Below are 19,562 nucleotides of genomic sequence, written 5' to 3' on the forward strand. Positions count from 1 at the left end.
TCCTAGATTGAGTGCATGGGGGAGGTACACTTTTCAAGGAGCTGAGAGAATGTGCTATAGAGATGTAGACATATCTCTGTTTGTATCCACTATATTTACAATTACGTTAGCCTTTGTCACCTGTAACTATTGATTTCAGTATTTGTGTGTGTGTGTGTGTGTGTGTGTGTGTGGGCGTTTGTTCTGATGTTGACTTCTGTTATTGATCAATAAGATTTCAAGGGAGGCTTTCCACATTCTCAAACATTTTCTACTAAAATCTTAGCATCTACCTAGGCTCGTTAGTACATAGGCATTTCATGGAAATGAATGCCCTTTGTGCTTTTTTATTATTGACCACTGCATGGACAACCTTTGACTTTTAACGTTCTGTACTTTGCATATAATATCTAAAGAAGCCTGAGTGTTCTTAAAAGATAATCTCCCAACAGCATGGAATTGAAAGTTTTCGGTTTTCCCCTCATCAAGACAAAGCAAGTTTTTAAATGGAACATGTCATATTTTTCATAAAACATTTATCTTTTTGAAGTAAGTATGAATAACCGTATTTCTGTGTTACTAGCTATATATTTTAAGGATGCCTTTGTACATTTTCAAAGTGATTTTTTCTGTCTCCCTGCTCAAAATATGCATATTATTTTGAGAGGAGACAGGCTTTCTATTTCATTGTGTATTTCAATAAATTGTCTCCACACACTGGATTTTTTTTATACATTTTTTATGACTGCAGTGTAAACGGAAAAATACTGGTGAGCGTGCACACGCCCATACACACATATATAATATTCATAAACTTTGGGCAAGATTAGCTTCTTTAGACAGGAGGATAACTTGTTAGTTAAATTTGGATGCGTGTTATGATGATATACATGTAACTGTTCCCATCTGTCACACTGATTTTTTTTATGTGAAATCTTTCTTCTTTACATAAATTTCCTTTTCATTTTATAATGGAGGTCAAGTGCTGTGTGTCGTACAGGAGCAGTGGTCTAAGATAAAATTGGTAAACTGAGATACGCTTTGGGAACAGAGGATCTGGGATTTCTGGGTGCATCCAGTGATTGGGGCTGGATTCCACAGGGGCCACTTCGAAAGGACAAGGAGGTTGGGGTGCATCTGTTACAAGCCTTGTCTTTGCCTTGTAGACTGGCTTATGCACATATTCCCTGTGATTTAAGAGGGAGAGTGCTTGAGTAGCTGATAGGCTGATTTTGTTAGGGAGTTAACACCCATGCAATATGTGTCGGGGCCTAACAAATTCATGGTCCATTTTGGTGAATTTCACGGCCAGGGAGCTTTAAAATCAATCAATTTAATGTTTTCAGATGTTTATATCTGAATTTTCACGGTATTGTAACCGTGGGGGTCCCAACCCAAAAAGCGGCCAGGGTTTGGGGGGTGGTGGTCACAAGACTATTGGGGTGGGGAGAGGGCATGGGATTGCCACCCTCTGCTTTTCTGCTGGCAGGGGTGCCGCCTTCAGAGCTGGGCAGCCAGAGAGGAAGGCTGCTGTCTGCGTGCCCCGCTGTAAAGCCAGCATCACCTCCAACAGCCGCACAGAAGTGAGGACCGTAGGGCATGGTGGGTGGATTACCATTGGTCTGGTTTTCCTTGCAGTCTCCTGTCCCAGTGGGGGCTGACAGCTGGGGCTGCAGTCTCCCCATGTGGAAGGGTTATAATTCCAGCCGCAGTCTTGTGCGCCGGGGGGAGGCGACAGCTGAAGCCATCCGAGCTTTCTGCAACTGGAGGAGATCCCAGAGGTGGGTCTAACCCTCTCCAGGAACAGCCCCTGCAGGGGAAGAAGAACTCTCCTCCCTTCCCATCCCCAGAGGATTAACAGCTGGATCTCTGCACAGGGCAGGAGCCCCTGGCTGAGTGCCAGATTTCGTAGGGGAGATTAGATTTCACGGTCCATGACATGGTTTTCACGGCCATGAATTTGGAAGGGCCCTAAATATATGCAGCACTACCTGATGCTGGAGGCAGGTGGTAACAAGGTGATTGTTAGCCCTGGGTGCTCCGAAAAACATCACAGTGGCATAATTGGCAGGATCGGTACCCTGTTTGCTAGCAAAAAATCGCTCTGCCAGCATTTATAAGCCAGAGACTCAGAGATTCAAAAGGTTGCAAACAAATAAAGATTGCAAGCAAATAAAGTAAAGGTTGGAGTTTATTAATTTGTTTATTTTGGTAAAGGAAATAAAGGTATAAGATGAGTAAGCAGAATAAATGGCAAAGAGATCAGACTGATTAACCAAAGGGGACTGAGCTCAAGCTCAACAAGACCAACATGACACAGTTCTCAGTGAGGCAGCCAAAAAGGTGGGGTGTACCGCTCCCCCCCCCAGAAGGATACAGAGGAATGTTTCGGGGGATGAGCAATGACACCAGATGCCGGGCCTCAGGCTCTCAGGCCCAGCCCCGGGCAGTGGGCCTCAGGCTCTCAACTGCAGCGTCATACTGTTGACTCAAATTCAATTATTGATCACTATAACCTCCTAGGTCCTTTCTGGCAATACTGTTGTCTCACCAGTTATTCTCCATTTTGTCATTGCAGTTTTAAAACTCTTTTTGGCATCTTGTTTGAGATAAACAAAAAGCAGGTTTTGTTTCTGTCAGAAAAATAAACCCGTTTTAAGCCTTTGTTTACATTGTAAAGAATCAAAAAGAAGGGTACGTCTTTTTTGCTTCCCTTTTGGTCCCCTTTAAAGCCTACAGAGTACTTACTTTTCTTCCAAGAGATATTTTGAGCAGAAGATAGAAAGTTATTTGAAGTGAGAGAATATCCTTATTTTCATCCCTCTGGGTAACTACTACATATGACGGGGCAAAAAAGATTTGTTGGATAAAAATATTTACTGGGTAATGTATTTGATAGCATGTCTTTTTTGTTAAAAAATCACAAAAGTGAACTTAAGAAGGTGCGAAATGTGTCATTTCACATAGGCAGTGCTGTGTCTAGTATAGTAAAAGGAGAGATCTGGAGACTTGTTTTAAGAGGTGGTTAATTTGAGATGAATAAGAAATCATACTTCGCAATGATACAGGTACTTACATGTGACTGTCATTTGATTCACAGATCTTTAATCAATCATGCGATCACTTGGTAAAACTTTAATGTTCTTTCCTAATTACACCCGAAAAAAAAAAAATTCTGTAGTCAGATGCTTGACGCTCTTAGTTAGGTAGCATACTAATTTCCAAGGGAAAAAAGGCATGGCCATGTCTTACCTGCCTATGAACTGTTACTGGACCTGGTCCTGTAAACTTTCTCTTATGGAAACCTTTTAGCATTGGTACCATTTGGCATTGATCACTCTCACAGCGAGTTGACATAAGGAAGAGAGTAGAAGCAATAAAAATCATGTTTTTCTCTCCATGCTATTTTCAGTAGTACATTCTATCTTAATGTTTGTTGTCCAACAGCTTTCTTCACTTGTATAGTTTACTTCTTCCCATTGCCTTCATTTGTGCACTAGTTCTTCTGATTGTTTTGCTGTAGCAGAGATATTGCTTGCTTGGTCTTTCATTCTAAATTCTTAGCCTTGGAGACAGCATTTAAGCCGGGGCTGTAATAGTGAGGAGAGATGATATGATTTTATTAAACTATTTTTATGTACTGTTGACTTACTGAATAATTTTTTTTACTTTTCCTGCCACTCTGTTCCCATAAAATATCTTTACCTCTTTCTGTTTCTAAAATTTAACCTGCTACTTAGATTCTTTTTCAAATCAGCTGTCTTAATGAATGTAGACTTGCGAAGTAGATTTGTTGAGCACTTATAATGCGCTTGGCGCTGTACAAACGTACTAGGAATTTAAATTTAGTGTAGGTGCAAATAGAACAGTTAACACACACAGTCTAGTGATAGGAATTTAAGGTGATAAATCCTGCGGAAGTTGTGGTTGAAATGTTTTGCTGAAGAATTGTGTTCTAGAGTGCAAGGAAATAGTTTGCCCCATGACAATAAACCTGATGTAAGTTTGCAACACATGGAAGAGCCTTGAGTGACAGAGCATGAGACTGAATTGAAGATAAACCAGACAAATATTTCTATTGTCTAACAAAAAAATAAAAATAAAAAAACTTGGAAAGAGTCAGGTGTGGCTCAGAGCCATTTTCAGTCTCTTAAAAAAGCAGCTATTTGTAAAGGACAAAATCGTTCGTTGTATGCAATGTTGTTATAGCTGTGGTCCCCAGATATGAGAGAGACAAGGTAGGTGAGAGAGACAAGCTTCCGAGCTTACACAGAGCTCTTCTTCAGGTTTTGCTCTGTGTAGGTTTGAAAGCTTGTCTCTCTCACCAATAGAAGTTAGTCCAGTAAAAGATATTACCTCACCCACCTTGTCTCTCTAAAATCATTTGTTTCAGACAGTCTGAGACGTTTTATGTGCATTTATAAAAGTTTATTCAAATAGTCTTCCCAGCTGTTGTCATGAGCACAAGGGTGAGCATTTCTACTCTGTGTAACAGGTACTATGGGCTATAACAAGGGTGTGTGTGTGGGGGGAATCTTGAGTTTACCTGTAGCTTAAAGAAAATGTTTTAATCAGGCTCTGGGAAGTAGGTCTCTGATGGTAATGATGATTACAGGTGCGAGTTCTCTATTTATTTAATCAGAATTAGATATGAAGGAATATAATTCTTGGCTACTCAGAATGGAAACTGCAGTAACAAGTGACCTCTTTGTCCCATCCTTGTTCTAGATTTGTCCCTTTGAGTGCTGGGTCAGATGCTAGTTTTTATGGGATTTGATTTTTAGATTTTTACATATTTTCACTGAGAAAGGAACTGGGACTCACAAAACTGGGACCTGGGGGGTTGAGTCTTATCAAGAAATGGTCTCTGAGTCAGTTCATTATGACAGAAGGCTCACACATGCAGGAGGTTATGGCATTCAGCGCTTTTTGTCACATAATAATGAGGGGAGTGTTACCTAGTGACGAGTGTGGGACAGGATACCAGGGTATTATTCCTGATTCTGACACCATCTCACTGGGTGAATTACTGGATTTACTTGGGTGAATTATGTAGCCTCTGTCTGTTTCCCCATATGTTTAATAGGGTTAGTGCCTATTACATAGGGTGTATTAAAACAGTGTTTCCCAAACGGTGAGTCCTGATTCACCAATGGGTTGCGGAAAGGGTCCAGGTCAGAGGTGGGCAAACTATGGCCCGCGGGCCAGAACCAGCCCCTCAGGGCTTTGGATCTGGCCCGTGGGATTGCCCCTTGTGGTGCCGCAGGCCCCGCGCCACGCTCAGAAGCGGCCGGTGCCACGTCCCTGGGGGGGGGGGAGAGGGCTTTGGGTGTTGCTCTTGTCTCCAGGCACCGCCCCCCGTAGCTCCCAATGCCCGGGAACGGGAAACTGTGGCCAATGGGAGCTTCGGGGGAGGTACCTGGAGGCGTGGCAAGGGAAGTGCGCGGAGCCCTGTGCCCCCACGCTCCCCCAGGGGCCGCGGAGGGATGTGGTGCCGGCTGCTTCCTGGGGCCAGGGCAGGCAGGCAGAGAGCCTGCCCTGGCCCCAGTGCACACAGCTCCCACCCCGGAGCCTCTTTAGGTAAGCAGTGCCAGGCTGGAGTCCGAACCCCTTCTGCCCCCTCAACTCCCTGCTCTAAGCCCCCTGCCGCACCCTGCATCCCATGCACCCCAACCCTCTGCCCTGAGTTCCCTGCTGCACCCTGCACCCACGTGCACCCATCTCCCTGCCCTGAGCCCTCTGTTGCACCCTGCACCCCTTCTCTGCCCCAATCTCTTGCCCTGAGTCTATTCCTGCACACCGCACCCCCTCCCACACTCTGCACTCTCTCCCGGACCCCAACCCCCTGCCCCGGCCCTGCATACAATTTCCCCACCCAGATGTGGCCCTCTGCCCAAAAAGTTTGCTCACCCCTGGTCTAGGTGGATTGTCAGTCACTGCCCACAATGGCACTCCCTGCCACACGCATCCTAGAAGCACCCGCCCTAATGTTACGACATGCACTGGGTTACGGCACCACTGGGTTATGGCACCACTTGAGTTTAGCATGGCCTCCCCTCCATCATGATAGAGGGGGGCCAAGCCAAATTACATGGTGCTGTGACCTTGTGGGCTGTGTCTCAACACCCAGTAGCCAGGCCCAGTGCTGTGGGACAGGAGCCGCTGCTGCAAGTGAGTGTGAAGTGGGTTTGTTTTCCAATATCCCCTGTCTCCTCAGGGCCTCCCCTGCTAGCTTGGGCTGCAGGCCTGGGCAAGGCAGGGGAAAACTTCAGTAGGAATCTGAGGGGGCCTAGCTGGGGAGGGGAGAGGGAAATGGAGTTGGGCAGGGGTACTAGTAGTGTGGAAAGCATGTAATGTTTTGATTTTTCTTTTTTCTTTTGTGTTTGAATTACTTAAAAAAGAAAGTGTGTGTGTACACGTATATTTACACACACGCACATTCTTTACGTGTAAAGATGGGTCAACAAAATGAGTGTGGTGGGTTGGCTTAGTAAAAAGTTTGGGAACCACTGTATGAATAAATTATGCACTATAACGTTTGTCAAATTATTTGAGATCCTCTGAAGAAAGAGGCTACAAAAATGAAAAGTTTTGTTATTTCTGATTATTCATACTAAGAAAGTAACTTCATCTCACCCTTCCTTGCTTCCACCTCCACATGCTGCATCACCCCGTTGGTCATTTCCATTGTGGCTCTTTTTATACCCACTTATGAAGCAAGGCACCGACCAGAGGCAGAATACCAGACATGATCTGACAGCTTATCTGACGTGCTATATCAAATCCTATATTTCTACAGTTAAACAAATCCTATATTTCAAAAGGTTTTAAAAGTTGAATTTGTTTAGGGCTATTCACTCAAAATACAGTATATAATGAATCTACCAAGTGATTTGGGAATATCTAACTTTGATCCTATGGCTCTGTTGTTAATCGATAAGAGTTGTTTGAGCTGAGTAGTTCATAGTCTGAAATTCTAATTATTTATCTATTCCAACAAAAATATCTAGTAACTTAAAGTTTTTTAAAGGGAAAAGGAATGAATTTTTACTTACTTGAATGTGATTTTAGGGTTGGATATTTGACCAGTCCAAAAAATAATTGGTCGATTGGTCAAATTTTATCAAATGAATGTCAAAAATGGTCAAATATTTTAAAGCACTAATTTATTAGAACAGTAACATCAGTAACAAAAAGAGCAAGACTTTATGGTCGCAGTAAGCTTAGCCATAGGTACTTAACTTTTTTTTAATTAGGCCTATTTCTTAACTGAGTTGTTTTAACTCGGAAAAATGTGAAACCCAATGAAGTTCTAAAAAATGAAAGAATAATTATTATTACATTTTTTTATCAATGTTAGGCTAGCATTTAAATGTGAACATTATTCAAGGGTGAACAGTTACAAAAAGGAAAGAAAAATGAAATTAATAAAACAAACGTAGCAACTAAAAAAGAAAAGTCATTTTGAAATGCACTTATGATAGGTAAGCAGCAGGCCAACTCTCTTAGCAGCTTAATGACTGTGCATCTTTTCTCTTTTTGTTGGGGGAGGAGGTTTAATGACCGTGAACTTTCCTCTCTCTCCCTCACTCCCTTCTGGCTTAATTTCTGCACTGCAATTAAAAACCCACGGCTGGGGTTGCGGGGCTGTTTAATTGGAGCATAGACTTCCAGGCTCACGATGTAACCCTGTGAGGTGGGAGGGTCCTAGAGCTCGAGCTACTGCAGTCTGAGACCTGAAGTCTACACTGCAAATAAACAGCCCCACAGCCCAAGGCACACGAGCCCGAATCAGCTGGCACAGGCCAGCTGCAAGTGTCTGATTGCAGTGTAGATTACCCTAAGGGTCGGCAGCCTGCGGCACGTGAGCTGATTTTTAGTGGCACTCTGCTACCAGCCGGGGTCCCGGCCGCCGGCCCCGCTCAGCCCCCTGCCGGCCTGGATGGACGGAACCCCGGGCCGGCAGCAGGCTGAGCGGGGCCGGTGGCTGGGACCCCAGGCCGGCAGACAGAACCCCAGGCCGGCGGCAGGCTGAGCCGCTCAGCGAACTGCCGGTCTGGGGTCCCTCCTGCCGCCTGCACTGTCGGTCTGGGGTTCTGTCCCTCGGCCCACTGCCAGGATCCCAGACCGGCAGCGCAGGTGTCAGACGGAACCCAGACTGGCAACATGCTGAGCCGCTCAGCCTGCCGCTGGCCTGGTGTTCTGTCTGCCGGCCTGGAGTCGCAGCTGCCGGCCCCAATCAGCCCGCTGCCAGTCTGGGGTTCCGTCGGGGGGCCCCTGTAAATGTAAAATGTATTACTGGCACGCGAAACCTTAAATTAATGAAGACTTGGCGTGCCACTTCTCAAAGGTTGCCATCCCCTGATCTACCCTATGTTTGTCTAATCAGTTTAGATGGTAGGTTCTTTTCGGCAGGAACTCTGTCTTTAAATGGTAAAGCAGCATGTATGTTAGTGTCCTGGTATGCCAGGAAAGATATCTACACACACACATGCACTGGTAGTTCCAGAAGATTGCATCCAGTCAAGATGTTCCATTTTCAGTTGGTCACCTTTTTCCTAACAGGTGGTGGTAGCATATGGTCAAAGTGAATGATCAAGGCATTTAAGTAGTCTTGTTAACAGATGGCACTAGGATGCAATGAAAAAGATAGGCTTCTGCGTACTTCAGGGCATTCTCGCTGGAATATTTTTTAATAATTAAGCATGGTCAACAAATAGGTGATCAATGGACATTATTTGTCTGCTCAGTTCACCAGCTTGCCAAGTTTATGTGATGTAGCAGGTGGAAGAAAGAAAAGGAGTACTTGTGGCACCTTAGAGACTAACCAATTTATTTGAGCATGAGCTTTCGTGAGCTACAGCTCACTTCATCGGATGCATACCGTGGAAACTGCAGCAGACTTTATATATACACAGAGAATATGAAACAATACCTCCTCCTACCCCTTTGTTTCATATTCTCTGTGTGTATATAAAGTCTGCTGCAGTTTCCACGGTATGCATCTGATGAAGTGAGCTGTAGCTCACGAAAGCTCATGCTCAAATAAATTGGTTAGTCTCTAAGGTGCCACAAGTACTCCTTTTCTTTTTGCGAATACAGACTAACACGGCTGTTCCTCTGAAACAGGTGGAAGAAGAGAGCCAACACTATATAACCAGCCAGCTTTCTACAAGTCACTAGCAAATGGTAGTCCATAGACCACAGTTTAAGAACCTCTGTATTACGATAGTCTTCAGACCACCTGTATGTGTGTGATGGACGAGTTGGGTGAGGTAATATCTTTTGTTGGACCAACTTTTGTTGGTAAAATAGACAAGCTTTTGAGCTTACAGAGCTCTTCCACAGATCTGGGAAAGCTACCCAGAGTGTCACAGCTAAATACAAGGTGGAAAAAATTGTTTTGCATAAGGAGTTCACATGTTGTAAGACCATTCAAGGTGAACCGGGAAGTTAACTCCTCTGCAGTCATAGGACAAAGGAGGGTAGTGAGTTATAGATTGTTGTAAAGAGCCATAAATTCAGCATCTTTATTAAATCCATGATTTTTAGTATGTAACAAAGTTATGAATTTGAGTTCCCAGGCTTGTTTTTGAAGGTGTTGTGCAGATTTTCTTTGAGCATAGGGGCTGAGAGGTTAGATATAGAGTGATTGCTTTGTGAAGTGTTCAAACCCCGTGTGATGTGATATGATTTTGTCTTTTATCATTTTTCTGTGTAAGTTCATTTAAGTGATTGTCTGGTTTCGCCCGCAGAGTTGTTGGGGCATTAGATGCACTGCATGAGGTACACCACATGTTGTGAGAGGCATGTGTAGGACCCATGGATCTTGGAAGGTGTGTGGTGGGGGAGTATTGAGTATCATAACAGTGGAGATATGTCTGCAGCTTTTGCATCTGTTCTGTCGGGCTCTGGTGCCCCTTTGAGTTGGTGTGTCCTGGTCAGTGGGGAGCTTGCTTCTGATGACAAGCTTGGCAAGCTGGGGACATTGTTTGAAGGCCAGAAGAGGAGGTTTGGGAAAGATGTCTTTCAGGATGTGGTCCCCATTGAATATGGATTGTAATTGTGTAATGAGACCTTGTGTGGGTTTCAGGATGGGGTGATAGTTAACAACTAAGGATGTGCAGCCATTTTTTTTCTTCCCCCCTGCATGGAAGTAGATTCTCCCAGGGTGTTTGGGTGAACCTGCTCCATGATGTGATCTACTTCTCTGGTGGAATGCCCTTGTTTTGGGAAGGCAGTTTTAAGTGTGCTAAGGAGTGTATCCTGGATTTTATCCTTGCCCATATTCTGTGCTATCTGAGTGCCTGGCTGTAGATAACCGATTTCTTGGTGTGTTTGGGGTGGTTACTGAATCTGTGGAGGTAGGTGTGGTGATCCGTTGGTTTCTTGTATATAGTTGTCTGCTGGGTTCTATTGTTGAAGCTGATCATGGTGTCTAGGAAGTTGATGCTAGTGTGGAAAGGTTTTAAAAAGAGTTTGATAGACAGGTGCTGGTTCCTGAAGTTGCAGTGGAAATCTCTGAGGGAGTTTAGGTCCTTTGTCCAGAGGATGAAAATATCATCGATTTATCTCGGGTGTATCATTGGTTTCACAGTGGTGTTTTTCAGAAATTCTTTCTCAAGGTGGCCTATGAAGAGGCTGGCATATCGGGGAGCCATCTTAGTACCCATGGTTGTTCCCATGGTTTGGACAAAGTGTTCGTTGTTGCTTGTAAAGTTGTTATGGGTGAGGATGAAATGTGTTTGGGCTGCATATGTGAGTGTTGTCTGTTGTCTTGTAGATGTTTGAGGCAGGCAGCAATGCTGTCATTGTGAGGGATGTTGGTGTATAGGGAAGTGACATACACAGTGGCGAGGATGATGTTCTGAGCGGGGGTTGTTAATGTTGCGGTGTTTCTAGAGGAGGCTGGTTGTGTCCTGGAGGAAGCTGGTCCTTTGTGTGGTGAATGGTGTCTGAGTCCCAGTGTTCCTTCAGTAAGGTACTGTGGCCAGATGTGATAGGTTTGCTTGGGTTCCCTTGTTTGTGTATCTTGGGAAGCCAGTAGAAGGCCCCTGGGGTAGGTTCATGGGGGACGAGGTTGTAGAGTTTCTCTTGGAGTTCTTTGGAGAAAGATGTGATGATATCCTCAAATTCTTGGATGCATTGTGGTGTGGGATTTTCGTTGAGTTCTTTATAGGAAGTGGTGTCGGAGATATGTCTACACTAGATTAAAAAATCCATGGCAGCAAGTCTCAGAGCCCGGGTCTGTTGACTCGAGCTCGCAGGGATCGGACTCTGTGGCAAAAAATAGTAGTGTAGATGTTTGGGCTGGAGCCCCACAGCCTGAGTCCCATGAGCCTGAGTCAGCTGACCTGGGCCAGCTGTGGCCATGTTGTGGGTCTTTTATTGCAGTGTAGATGTACACGGAGGGAGTTGTTGGTTGGACTTGTTGACGTAGTCAGCACTGTTGGGAGCACGATGGTGCCCCCTTTATCTGCTGATCGCTATCAGCGGTTGGATTTCAGAGACTGTATAACTGTCCTCTCGGCAGTGGTGAGATTGTGGTGGATGTGACGTTTTGTTAGGATTTCACAGTCACTACAGCCTACCACCCCGCACTGAAGCCTAGTCTGTGTATTCCCCATTTTGTAGTTGTGCATTGATTTTTCCTTTCTAAGTATGGTACATTGCATTTATCTTTCTTAAATTTCATCTTGTTGAATTCAGACCAATTCTCCAATTTGTCATTGTCCTTTTGAATTCTAATCCTCTCTTCCTGAGTGCTTGCAGCCTCTCCCAGCTTGGTGTCATCTGCACATTTTATAAGCAGGTTTTCCACTCCGTTATCCAAGTAATTAATGAAAGTATTGAAGAGTACCAGACTCAGGACTGACCCCTGCAAGACGACCACTAGATATGTCCTCCCAGTTTGACAGCGAATCATTGATATTTGAATATAGTCTTTCAACCAGTTGTACACTCACCTTATAGTAATTTCATCTGGATTCAATTTCCTTAGTTTGCTTATAAGAATGTCATGTGGGACTGTGTCAAAAGCTGTACTAAAATCAAGATCTATCATATCTATTGCTTCTCCCATCTACTAGACCTGTAACCCCGTGAAAGAAGAAAATTATGTTGGTTTGGTATAATTTGTCCTTGACCTTATAGTCCTATTCTCCTCTAGTTGCTTAGATACTTATTGTTGAATAGTTTGTTCCAGTATCTGGGCTGACTGGTCTGTAATTCCCTGGGTCCTCTTCGTTCCCCCTTTTAAAGCTAGCTACTATGTTTGCCCTTTTCTAGTCTTCTGGAACCTCACCCATCTTCTGTGAGTTCTCGAAGATGATTGCTAATAGTTCAGAGGTTGCTTCAGCTAGTTCTTTAACTACCCTAGGATGAATTTCTGACTTCATCTAACTCATCTAAATATTCTTTAACCTGTTCTCCCCTATTTTGAGGTATGTTCCTTCCCCCTTATTGTTAATATTGTGTTGAGTGTCTGGTCGCCATTAACCTTTTTAGCAAAGACTGAAGCAAAATAGGCATTAAACACCTCAACCTTCTTGATGTTATTATCTGTTGTTAGCTCTCCGCTGTTAACTAGAAGGACCTATACTTTCCTTCATCCCTCTCTTGCTTCTAATGTATTTAAAGAACCTCCTCTTACACCTGGTAAGGGACATACAAGGCAATAACTCATTTGGTGCCTTAGCTTTTCTGATTTTGTCTCTGCATGGTTGTGCTATTCTCTGGAATTACTCCTCAGCAATGTATCCATGTTTCCCTGATGTCAGAGCAAAGAAAGTTTTGAGGGACAAAGCTATCAATCACTTGCACCAAATCCTGCGGTCAGGCCAAAGCGTGCACAAGGCAGCTGTGGGGTGTGAAGGCAAAAGAGTATCTCATCACCTCTTCACTCAGCCTAATCCTGGGGATGCTGTGTGCATGGCCAGGCCCTGAGAATAATGCATGGCAGCCTGTGGATGGCTATAAATTAACAGCTGCTGTCCAGCCCCAAAGCCACAGCTGGGTATTGGTGCAGCATGGCCTGCCCTGGCCCACACCCCTTTTCCTCTGGAAACTTCCTCCCGGTTGGCAGTGTGATGGGGATTGGCAAAAGAGCCACCGGAGAATCCCCCTCCCATGACTGGTTTATCCAACTCAATGGCAGATTCCTCATGTGATGTAAGGTGCTGCTCTGCACCTGAGAGTCTCACCCCAGATTCTTAAAAATCAACTCACCAGAATTAAAGTTAAATTTTAAATAAAATATATTTATGAGTTAAAGCTTGAGTGAACAGAAGAGTTTGTCTTCAAAATAGAGGCATGCCTAGATTTTCAGTAGGAGTGTTTTGATCCTACTACAGTTCATCTCAGACAATCTGGTATTCGTAACTAAGGTACTTGTCTGAAGTCTGCCTATGAAACCAGTCTGTTTTAATATGAAGTGAATGGAGCATAATGTCCAGATGAATAAAGCCTTTTTATAGTATAATTGGCAATTGCCAAAAGAGTGCGCTCATTCAGATCTGTTACTTCAGTCATGTGCACGAGGTCAGGAGGACACTCTATATACTGTATATCCCATCTTCTGATTCAGCAGAGAGCAGCTTTACATTTGAAATTCTTGCATCCCACTAGTGTTAAATAAGAGGAGGTGGAAGGAGGGTTGGGAGTGTTTATTTTGTGTCTATATGTACTGCTGAGAGAGGCAACTCTCAGAACAGCTCATTAAGTGATTCGGTCTTGTGCTGCAAGCTGTCAGGACAGTCATTTTAATCTTGCAGACATATGTTGTCTCTCCACAGAGAGCATAATTGAGGAATAGATTCTTTTTACAGGGTTGCATTTTCAGGGAATGTTGGTTGGGGTTTTCTTTGTTTTGTTTTTTGTTTGTTTTTGGAAAATTGCACATATTCTGTGTTGATGGAGAAATTGTTTTCAGCGCAGAGGCATTTGTTTTACATAGATAATAAGTGTAATTGATATTCCAGAAGATCATCTGGTAAATCGTTTTATTTCTGTACTAACTTGTACAATTTTTTATATTTTATTTCTACAAACTACAAGTACAGTAAAGTTAGACCTTTTTCGTGGATTTTGCTTTTATCCATTTTAATTTAGTGAAAGCAAAAGTAATTTACTGCTTTTGTCTAAACATATAACACCTTCTGGACTACTGCAAATATCTCATTTTAAAATCACAGCCTGCCTGTGATAATGTGTTCACTTTTCAAAAGATATTTTGGTCAAGTTATTCTGATTGGCTGAAATCCTGGTCCCAATGAAGTTAATGGGAGTTTTGCCATTGACTTCAGTGGCTCTGGAATTTCATTTTTTGTGAATATATACACCATTTTGATCCTGTATTAGTATGTAAGACTTGACTTTAACACAGCTCTGTACATTTCTCAGGAAAGCATTTTTGTTTCCACTGTATCTCATTTCAGTGATCTTAGAGCAGCTTGTTTGACCTCTAGCGTTGAAATATGAAATTGCATCCCACTGACAAAACATTTTACATTTCAGAAAAACCAGTCTCCCCCAAATCAGGAACACTGAAGAGTCCTCCCAAAGGTTTTGATACGTCTGCAATTAGCAAAAGCTATTACAATGTGGTGAGTGAGCCCTTTCCTTATTCTGAATTGTATACGATAGAACCTCAATAATTTGCTCACTTCAGAATCTGTATAAAAAGTGCCACCTCTTAGCCAAAATTAAAAAGCCAAGGGCTGTAGTGAATTTTCACATTACCAAGGCCTTCACTATTTTTACAAAATATTCTATTGTACATTTATGAATATGCTATAAGTGTGATCCTAAATAAGTTGAACGAAACAGTGTAAGTAAGTGTAAGTAACAGAGTAAGTGAAGAAAGTTTATTTCTGGAGTGCATACTTTTTTTTGTTCGCTTGTTAGTTTGCAAAAATCGGCTATTTGCAGTAAGTCTCTTCCAGTCATTTTAAATTAACAAGGTTATACTTTACTTGTCCTTTGTCTTAAACCAAAGAGGTTAAACATTTTGGCAGAGACGTTTCTTGACCTCCCTGTCTACTTTGCTGTGCTCTTTAATCAACCTACATAACTGAGTAATCAGCTGCTGGGACCTCTCATTTACACAGTTTATCTGAACTTTCAGAAAGAGGAAATGCGAAGACAGAGGTGGTTAACCTTTGATATATTTTATATATTTTCTTAGCATATTACTGACATTTCTTTCGTAAATACAAGATATAATATTATAAAACTCTTGCTTTTTTTAATGAATACAATAGCTTTCATCCCGTATTTTATAAAATATGGGTACTTATGGAAGTTCTGTCATCTTGTTAACAAAAATGATAAATGTGTTAATTGTAAACTACTGGTCTTTGCTGATGTCACAACATCAAGTCTTTTTCTTTTTCTTTGATGCAGCTGTTTTTTTTTTATGTGTTAATATATTTTCAGCAGGGGTCTTAAAGTAGAGAATATAGTTATTAGTTTGATATTATAGGTTGATAGTTATTATGTTTTGTGAAGAAGTGCGGCGGCTAACAGGAACCACCTCGAAGAATGCAATGATTGTATATAGCTCAATTATTTGAAAAACACACACCCACACACACACACACACACCCCCCCTATATCAGGGATTCTCAGCCTTTTTCTTTCTGAGGCTCCCTCAACGTGCTATAAAAATGCCAGAGCCCAGCACGGGGTGGGGCCCATTTTAGGCTTCAGCTGTAGGGGAGGAGGGGCGCTTGGGCATAGGCGTAGTTTGACTTCTATATCTGGGGAGCAGGCTCAGGCCAGCTCCCCATGGCAGGGTCCAGGGAGGCAGTGCCACCTCCACCCCCGAGTCACCTCAGCAGGCCCCCCAAACTGTCTGGCATGAGGGGGGAGTGCGCAACCAAAAATAATAATTCAAAGGGGTGGAAGGCTCAGCTCAAAAAGTTTGAAAACCGTTCAGGATGCAGGGAGGGGGTAGCTGGGGCTGTGTGCAGGCGGGGGGTAGCTCAGGGTGCAGGAAGGGGGTAGCTGGGGCTGTATGCAGGCAAGAGGGTAGCTCTGAGTGCAGGGAGAGGGGTAACTAGGGCTGTGTGCAGGCAGGGGTGTAGTTCAGGGTGCAGCGAGAGGGGTAGTTGGGGCTCCATGCAGGCAGGGGGTAGCTCAAGGTGTAGGAAGAGGGTAGCGAGGGGCTGTGTGCTGGGAGGGCCCCGTCATTATGGTCGTTGCTCCCTGAGGGATTTGCCAGCCCTGGAGCTGGGTCCCCCACAAGCAGTCGGTGGGGGCTGGGAACTAAGGAGCAGCCACAGCCCCATGTACCGGCAGCAGACAGAGGAGACAGGGAAGCATCACACCATGGTGCTCCATGGTACCAGCTAGGGCAGCATCCCGGCCCCATGTTGCCTGGCTGTGGCTTCCTATGTCCAACCTGGCCAGGGGCCAGAGCCTCAGGGGGTCAGGGAAAGAGGGTGGGGATGGAGCCACGCCTGGGTTTGCCCCAGCTCTGGTTACGGCACTGCTGTTTGCAGGGGGGAGACAATTTCCCCGTGCCTCCCCCAAACTCCGCCTATGGGCTCGGGTCGGGGCTCCAGGGCTCACAGACCCCCTGATACCACCTTTAAACCAAACCCACAGTTGAGAACCACTGCCCTCGAGTGCCTGTCTCAATAAGAACAGGAGGACTTGTGGCACCTTAGAGACTAACCAATTTATTTGAGCATAAGCTTTCGTGAGCTACAGCCCACTTCATCGGATGCTGCCACAAGTCCTCCTTTTCTTTCTGCGGATACAAACTAACCCGGCTGCTACTCTGAAACTGTCTCAGTAGTTAATATTATTGGGAATGGAGGGCTGCTGATGGATCATGTATTGCATCCAATACCTGATAGCCAGGATAAAAAATAGCAGTTCTGCCATGTACCCTTTGCAATCTCTGAAGGAATCATGCTTGTAACTGTAACATGACAATCAACTTGCTATTTAATAATTTCTTAAAGTGTGTAAAGGTATGTAATCTTCAGTAGAAAACTTCAAAAAATTGACAGTGTTGCTCTGGGGTTTTAAAACATTGCTCACTTTTCACTCCTGTGTTTTTCCTTGATTTGAAAATGTTAATCTTAAAATTTTGATCTGTGAAGTGATTTTCTCAATGATACCATCCCATGGAAATGTGCATGATCCTGTTATGGTTTGAAGTTGTCAGTAAGGAATCAGTTAGCGCCATTTCTCTTTGGCTTTTCTCTCTTATCCCAGCTATTTTATTTCATATTGTTGGGTCTAGATAGCTAGTTGATGTGAAAATGAAAAAAGAAAACGGAAAAAAATCTGACTCATTTTCACAATAATGTATTCAGATGTTTGTTCCAGGCCATTTTATGACCCACAAATGGGCCTCTTGAGAAAGGGTTGGCTTTGTTCAAAATATGAGAGAAGTGGGGGGGAGGGGATATTATCTATCTTATATTTTTTTATTCAGAAATTCAAACTTTGACCAAGTTAAATTCCAAAATTCTTAGTTTCAAAATTGAAATTTTTACACCCAAATAGGACCAGAGATGTTTTTCATGAAGTCACACTTTGTTCTTCAGTGACCTTAGGCACAAGGTAATGGGTCTGTCTGCTCACAAACCAAGAAGAATTAGTAGGAGAAGCAAAAGTGGATGGAAACCTGAGAGGCAGTGACCATGAGATGGTTGAGTTCAGGATCCTGACACAAGGAAGAAAGGAGAGCTGCAGAGTATGGACCCTGGAGTTCAGAAAAGCAGACCTTGACTCCCTCAGGGAACTGATGGGCAGGATCCTCTGGGAGAATAACGTGAGGGGGAAAGGAGTCCAGGAGAGCTGGCTGTATTTTAAAGAAGCCTTATTGAGGTTACAGGAACAAACCATCCCGATGTGTCGAAAGAATAGTAAATATGGCAGGCAACCAGCTTGGCTTAACAGTGAAATCCTAGCTGATCTTAAACACAAAAAAGAGGCTTACAAGAAGTGGAAGATTGGACAAATGACCAGGGAGGAGTATAAAAATATTGCTCAGGCATGCAGGAGTGAAATCAGGAAGGTCAAATCACACTTGGAGTTGCAGCTAGCAAGAGATGTTAAGAGTAACAAGAAGGGTTTCTTCAGGTATGTTAGCAACAAGAAGAAAGTCAAAGAAAGTGTGGGCCCCTTACTGAATGAGGGAGGCAACCTAGTGACAGAGGATGTGGAAAAAGCTAATGTACTCAATGCTTTTTTTGCCTCTGTCTTCACGAACAAGGTGTAACAATGCTGGTTCTGGCAGGACCCAACTGACAGTGCCAATTCAGGACAAATTGCTTAAAGCAGGGCAGTTACAGCCCAAGGCTGGGGTTTCTGTGCACACCAAGGCAAACCAAACCAGCCAAATGGAGAAGACTTTGGTTTTACCCCACTGGCTAACCACGAGTCACACAAGCAATTCCCTTAGACAGTCCAGTTTCCCAGTATCACCACCAGTGCCATTCGTTATGGGGACAAATGGTTCTGAAAACCAATACTCCAGTAAAAGAAAAAGGTTCTCTCGATCCCAAAAGACCAAGCCCCAGACCCAGGTCAATATACAAATCAGATCTTACCCACAAACCACGCTGTTGCCAATCCTTTAGAATCTAAAATCTAAAGGTTTATTCATAAAAGGAAAAAGATATAGATGAGAGCTAGGATTGGTTAGAATCAATTACATACAGTAATAGCAAAGTTCTTGGTTCAGGCTTGCAGCAGTGATAGAATAAACTGCAGGTTCAAATCAAGTCTCTGGAGTACATACATCCACAGCTGGGATGGGTCTTTCAGTCCTTGGTTCAAAGCTTCAGTGTAGCAAAGTCCCTCCAGAGGTAAGAAGCAGGATTGAAGACAAGATGGAGGAGCTGCAGCAGCTTTTTATATTCCCTTGCCATGTGGTCTCTGCTTTCTTTGTCCCAAAGACAAGCTGTCCATCACATGGCCTGGAAAAGCCTCAGAGTTCTGTCCATAGGCATGTCCCTGCATACCTTGCTGAGTCACAAGGCGTGTCTGCCTTCTCTCACTTGTATAGCTGATGGTCCTTAATGGGCCATCAAGCAGGCTAGGCAGAGCTGACACCAACTTGTCTGGAGAGTTCCCCAGAAGCATAGCACAAGTTTGAAATACAGACAGTATAGAGCCAGTATTCATAACTTTAACTATAAAAATGATACACACATCTAGACAGCATAATCATATCCAGCAAACCATAACCTTGTCTTAGACACCTCATTTGACCCCCTTTACGCAAGATTTGGTGCCACTACAGGACCTTGGTTGCAACAATGATCTATACGGTCCCAGTTTATGTCAATAATGTCACACAAGGTCAGCTCCCAGACTGCTGGAGTGGGCAGCACAGCATGGGGAGGAGGTGACCAGCCCTCTGTGGAGAAGGAAGTGGTTTAGAACTATTCAGAAAAGCTGGACGAGCACAAGTCCATGGGACCGGATGCACTGCATCCGAGGGTGGAAAAGGAGTTGGTAGATGTGATTGCAGAGCCATTGGCCATTATCTTTGAAAACACGTGGCGATCGGGGGAGGTCCCAGATGACTGGAAAAAGGCTAATGTAGTGCCCATCTTTAA

General features: G+C 43.8%; 1 protein-coding gene across 6 annotated transcripts in view; it reads left to right on the forward strand.

Moving 5' to 3' along the window:
* ARHGEF7 (Rho guanine nucleotide exchange factor 7) overlaps positions 1–19,562 on the forward strand; it is a 193,372-nt gene that overhangs the window by 87,921 nt on the left and 85,889 nt on the right. For all 6 annotated transcript variants that reach the window (XM_048855274.2, XM_048855282.2, XM_048855289.2 and 3 more), the window contains one exon: positions 14,494–14,582. In XM_048855274.2, the coding sequence (XP_048711231.1) occupies positions 14,494–14,582 (89 nt within the window). The remainder of the gene's footprint in view (positions 1–14,493; positions 14,583–19,562) is intronic.

Source organism: Caretta caretta, chromosome 1, assembly GCF_965140235.1.
Source record: "Caretta caretta isolate rCarCar2 chromosome 1, rCarCar1.hap1, whole genome shotgun sequence".
Classification (NCBI taxonomy): Eukaryota; Metazoa; Chordata; order Testudines; family Cheloniidae; genus Caretta; species Caretta caretta.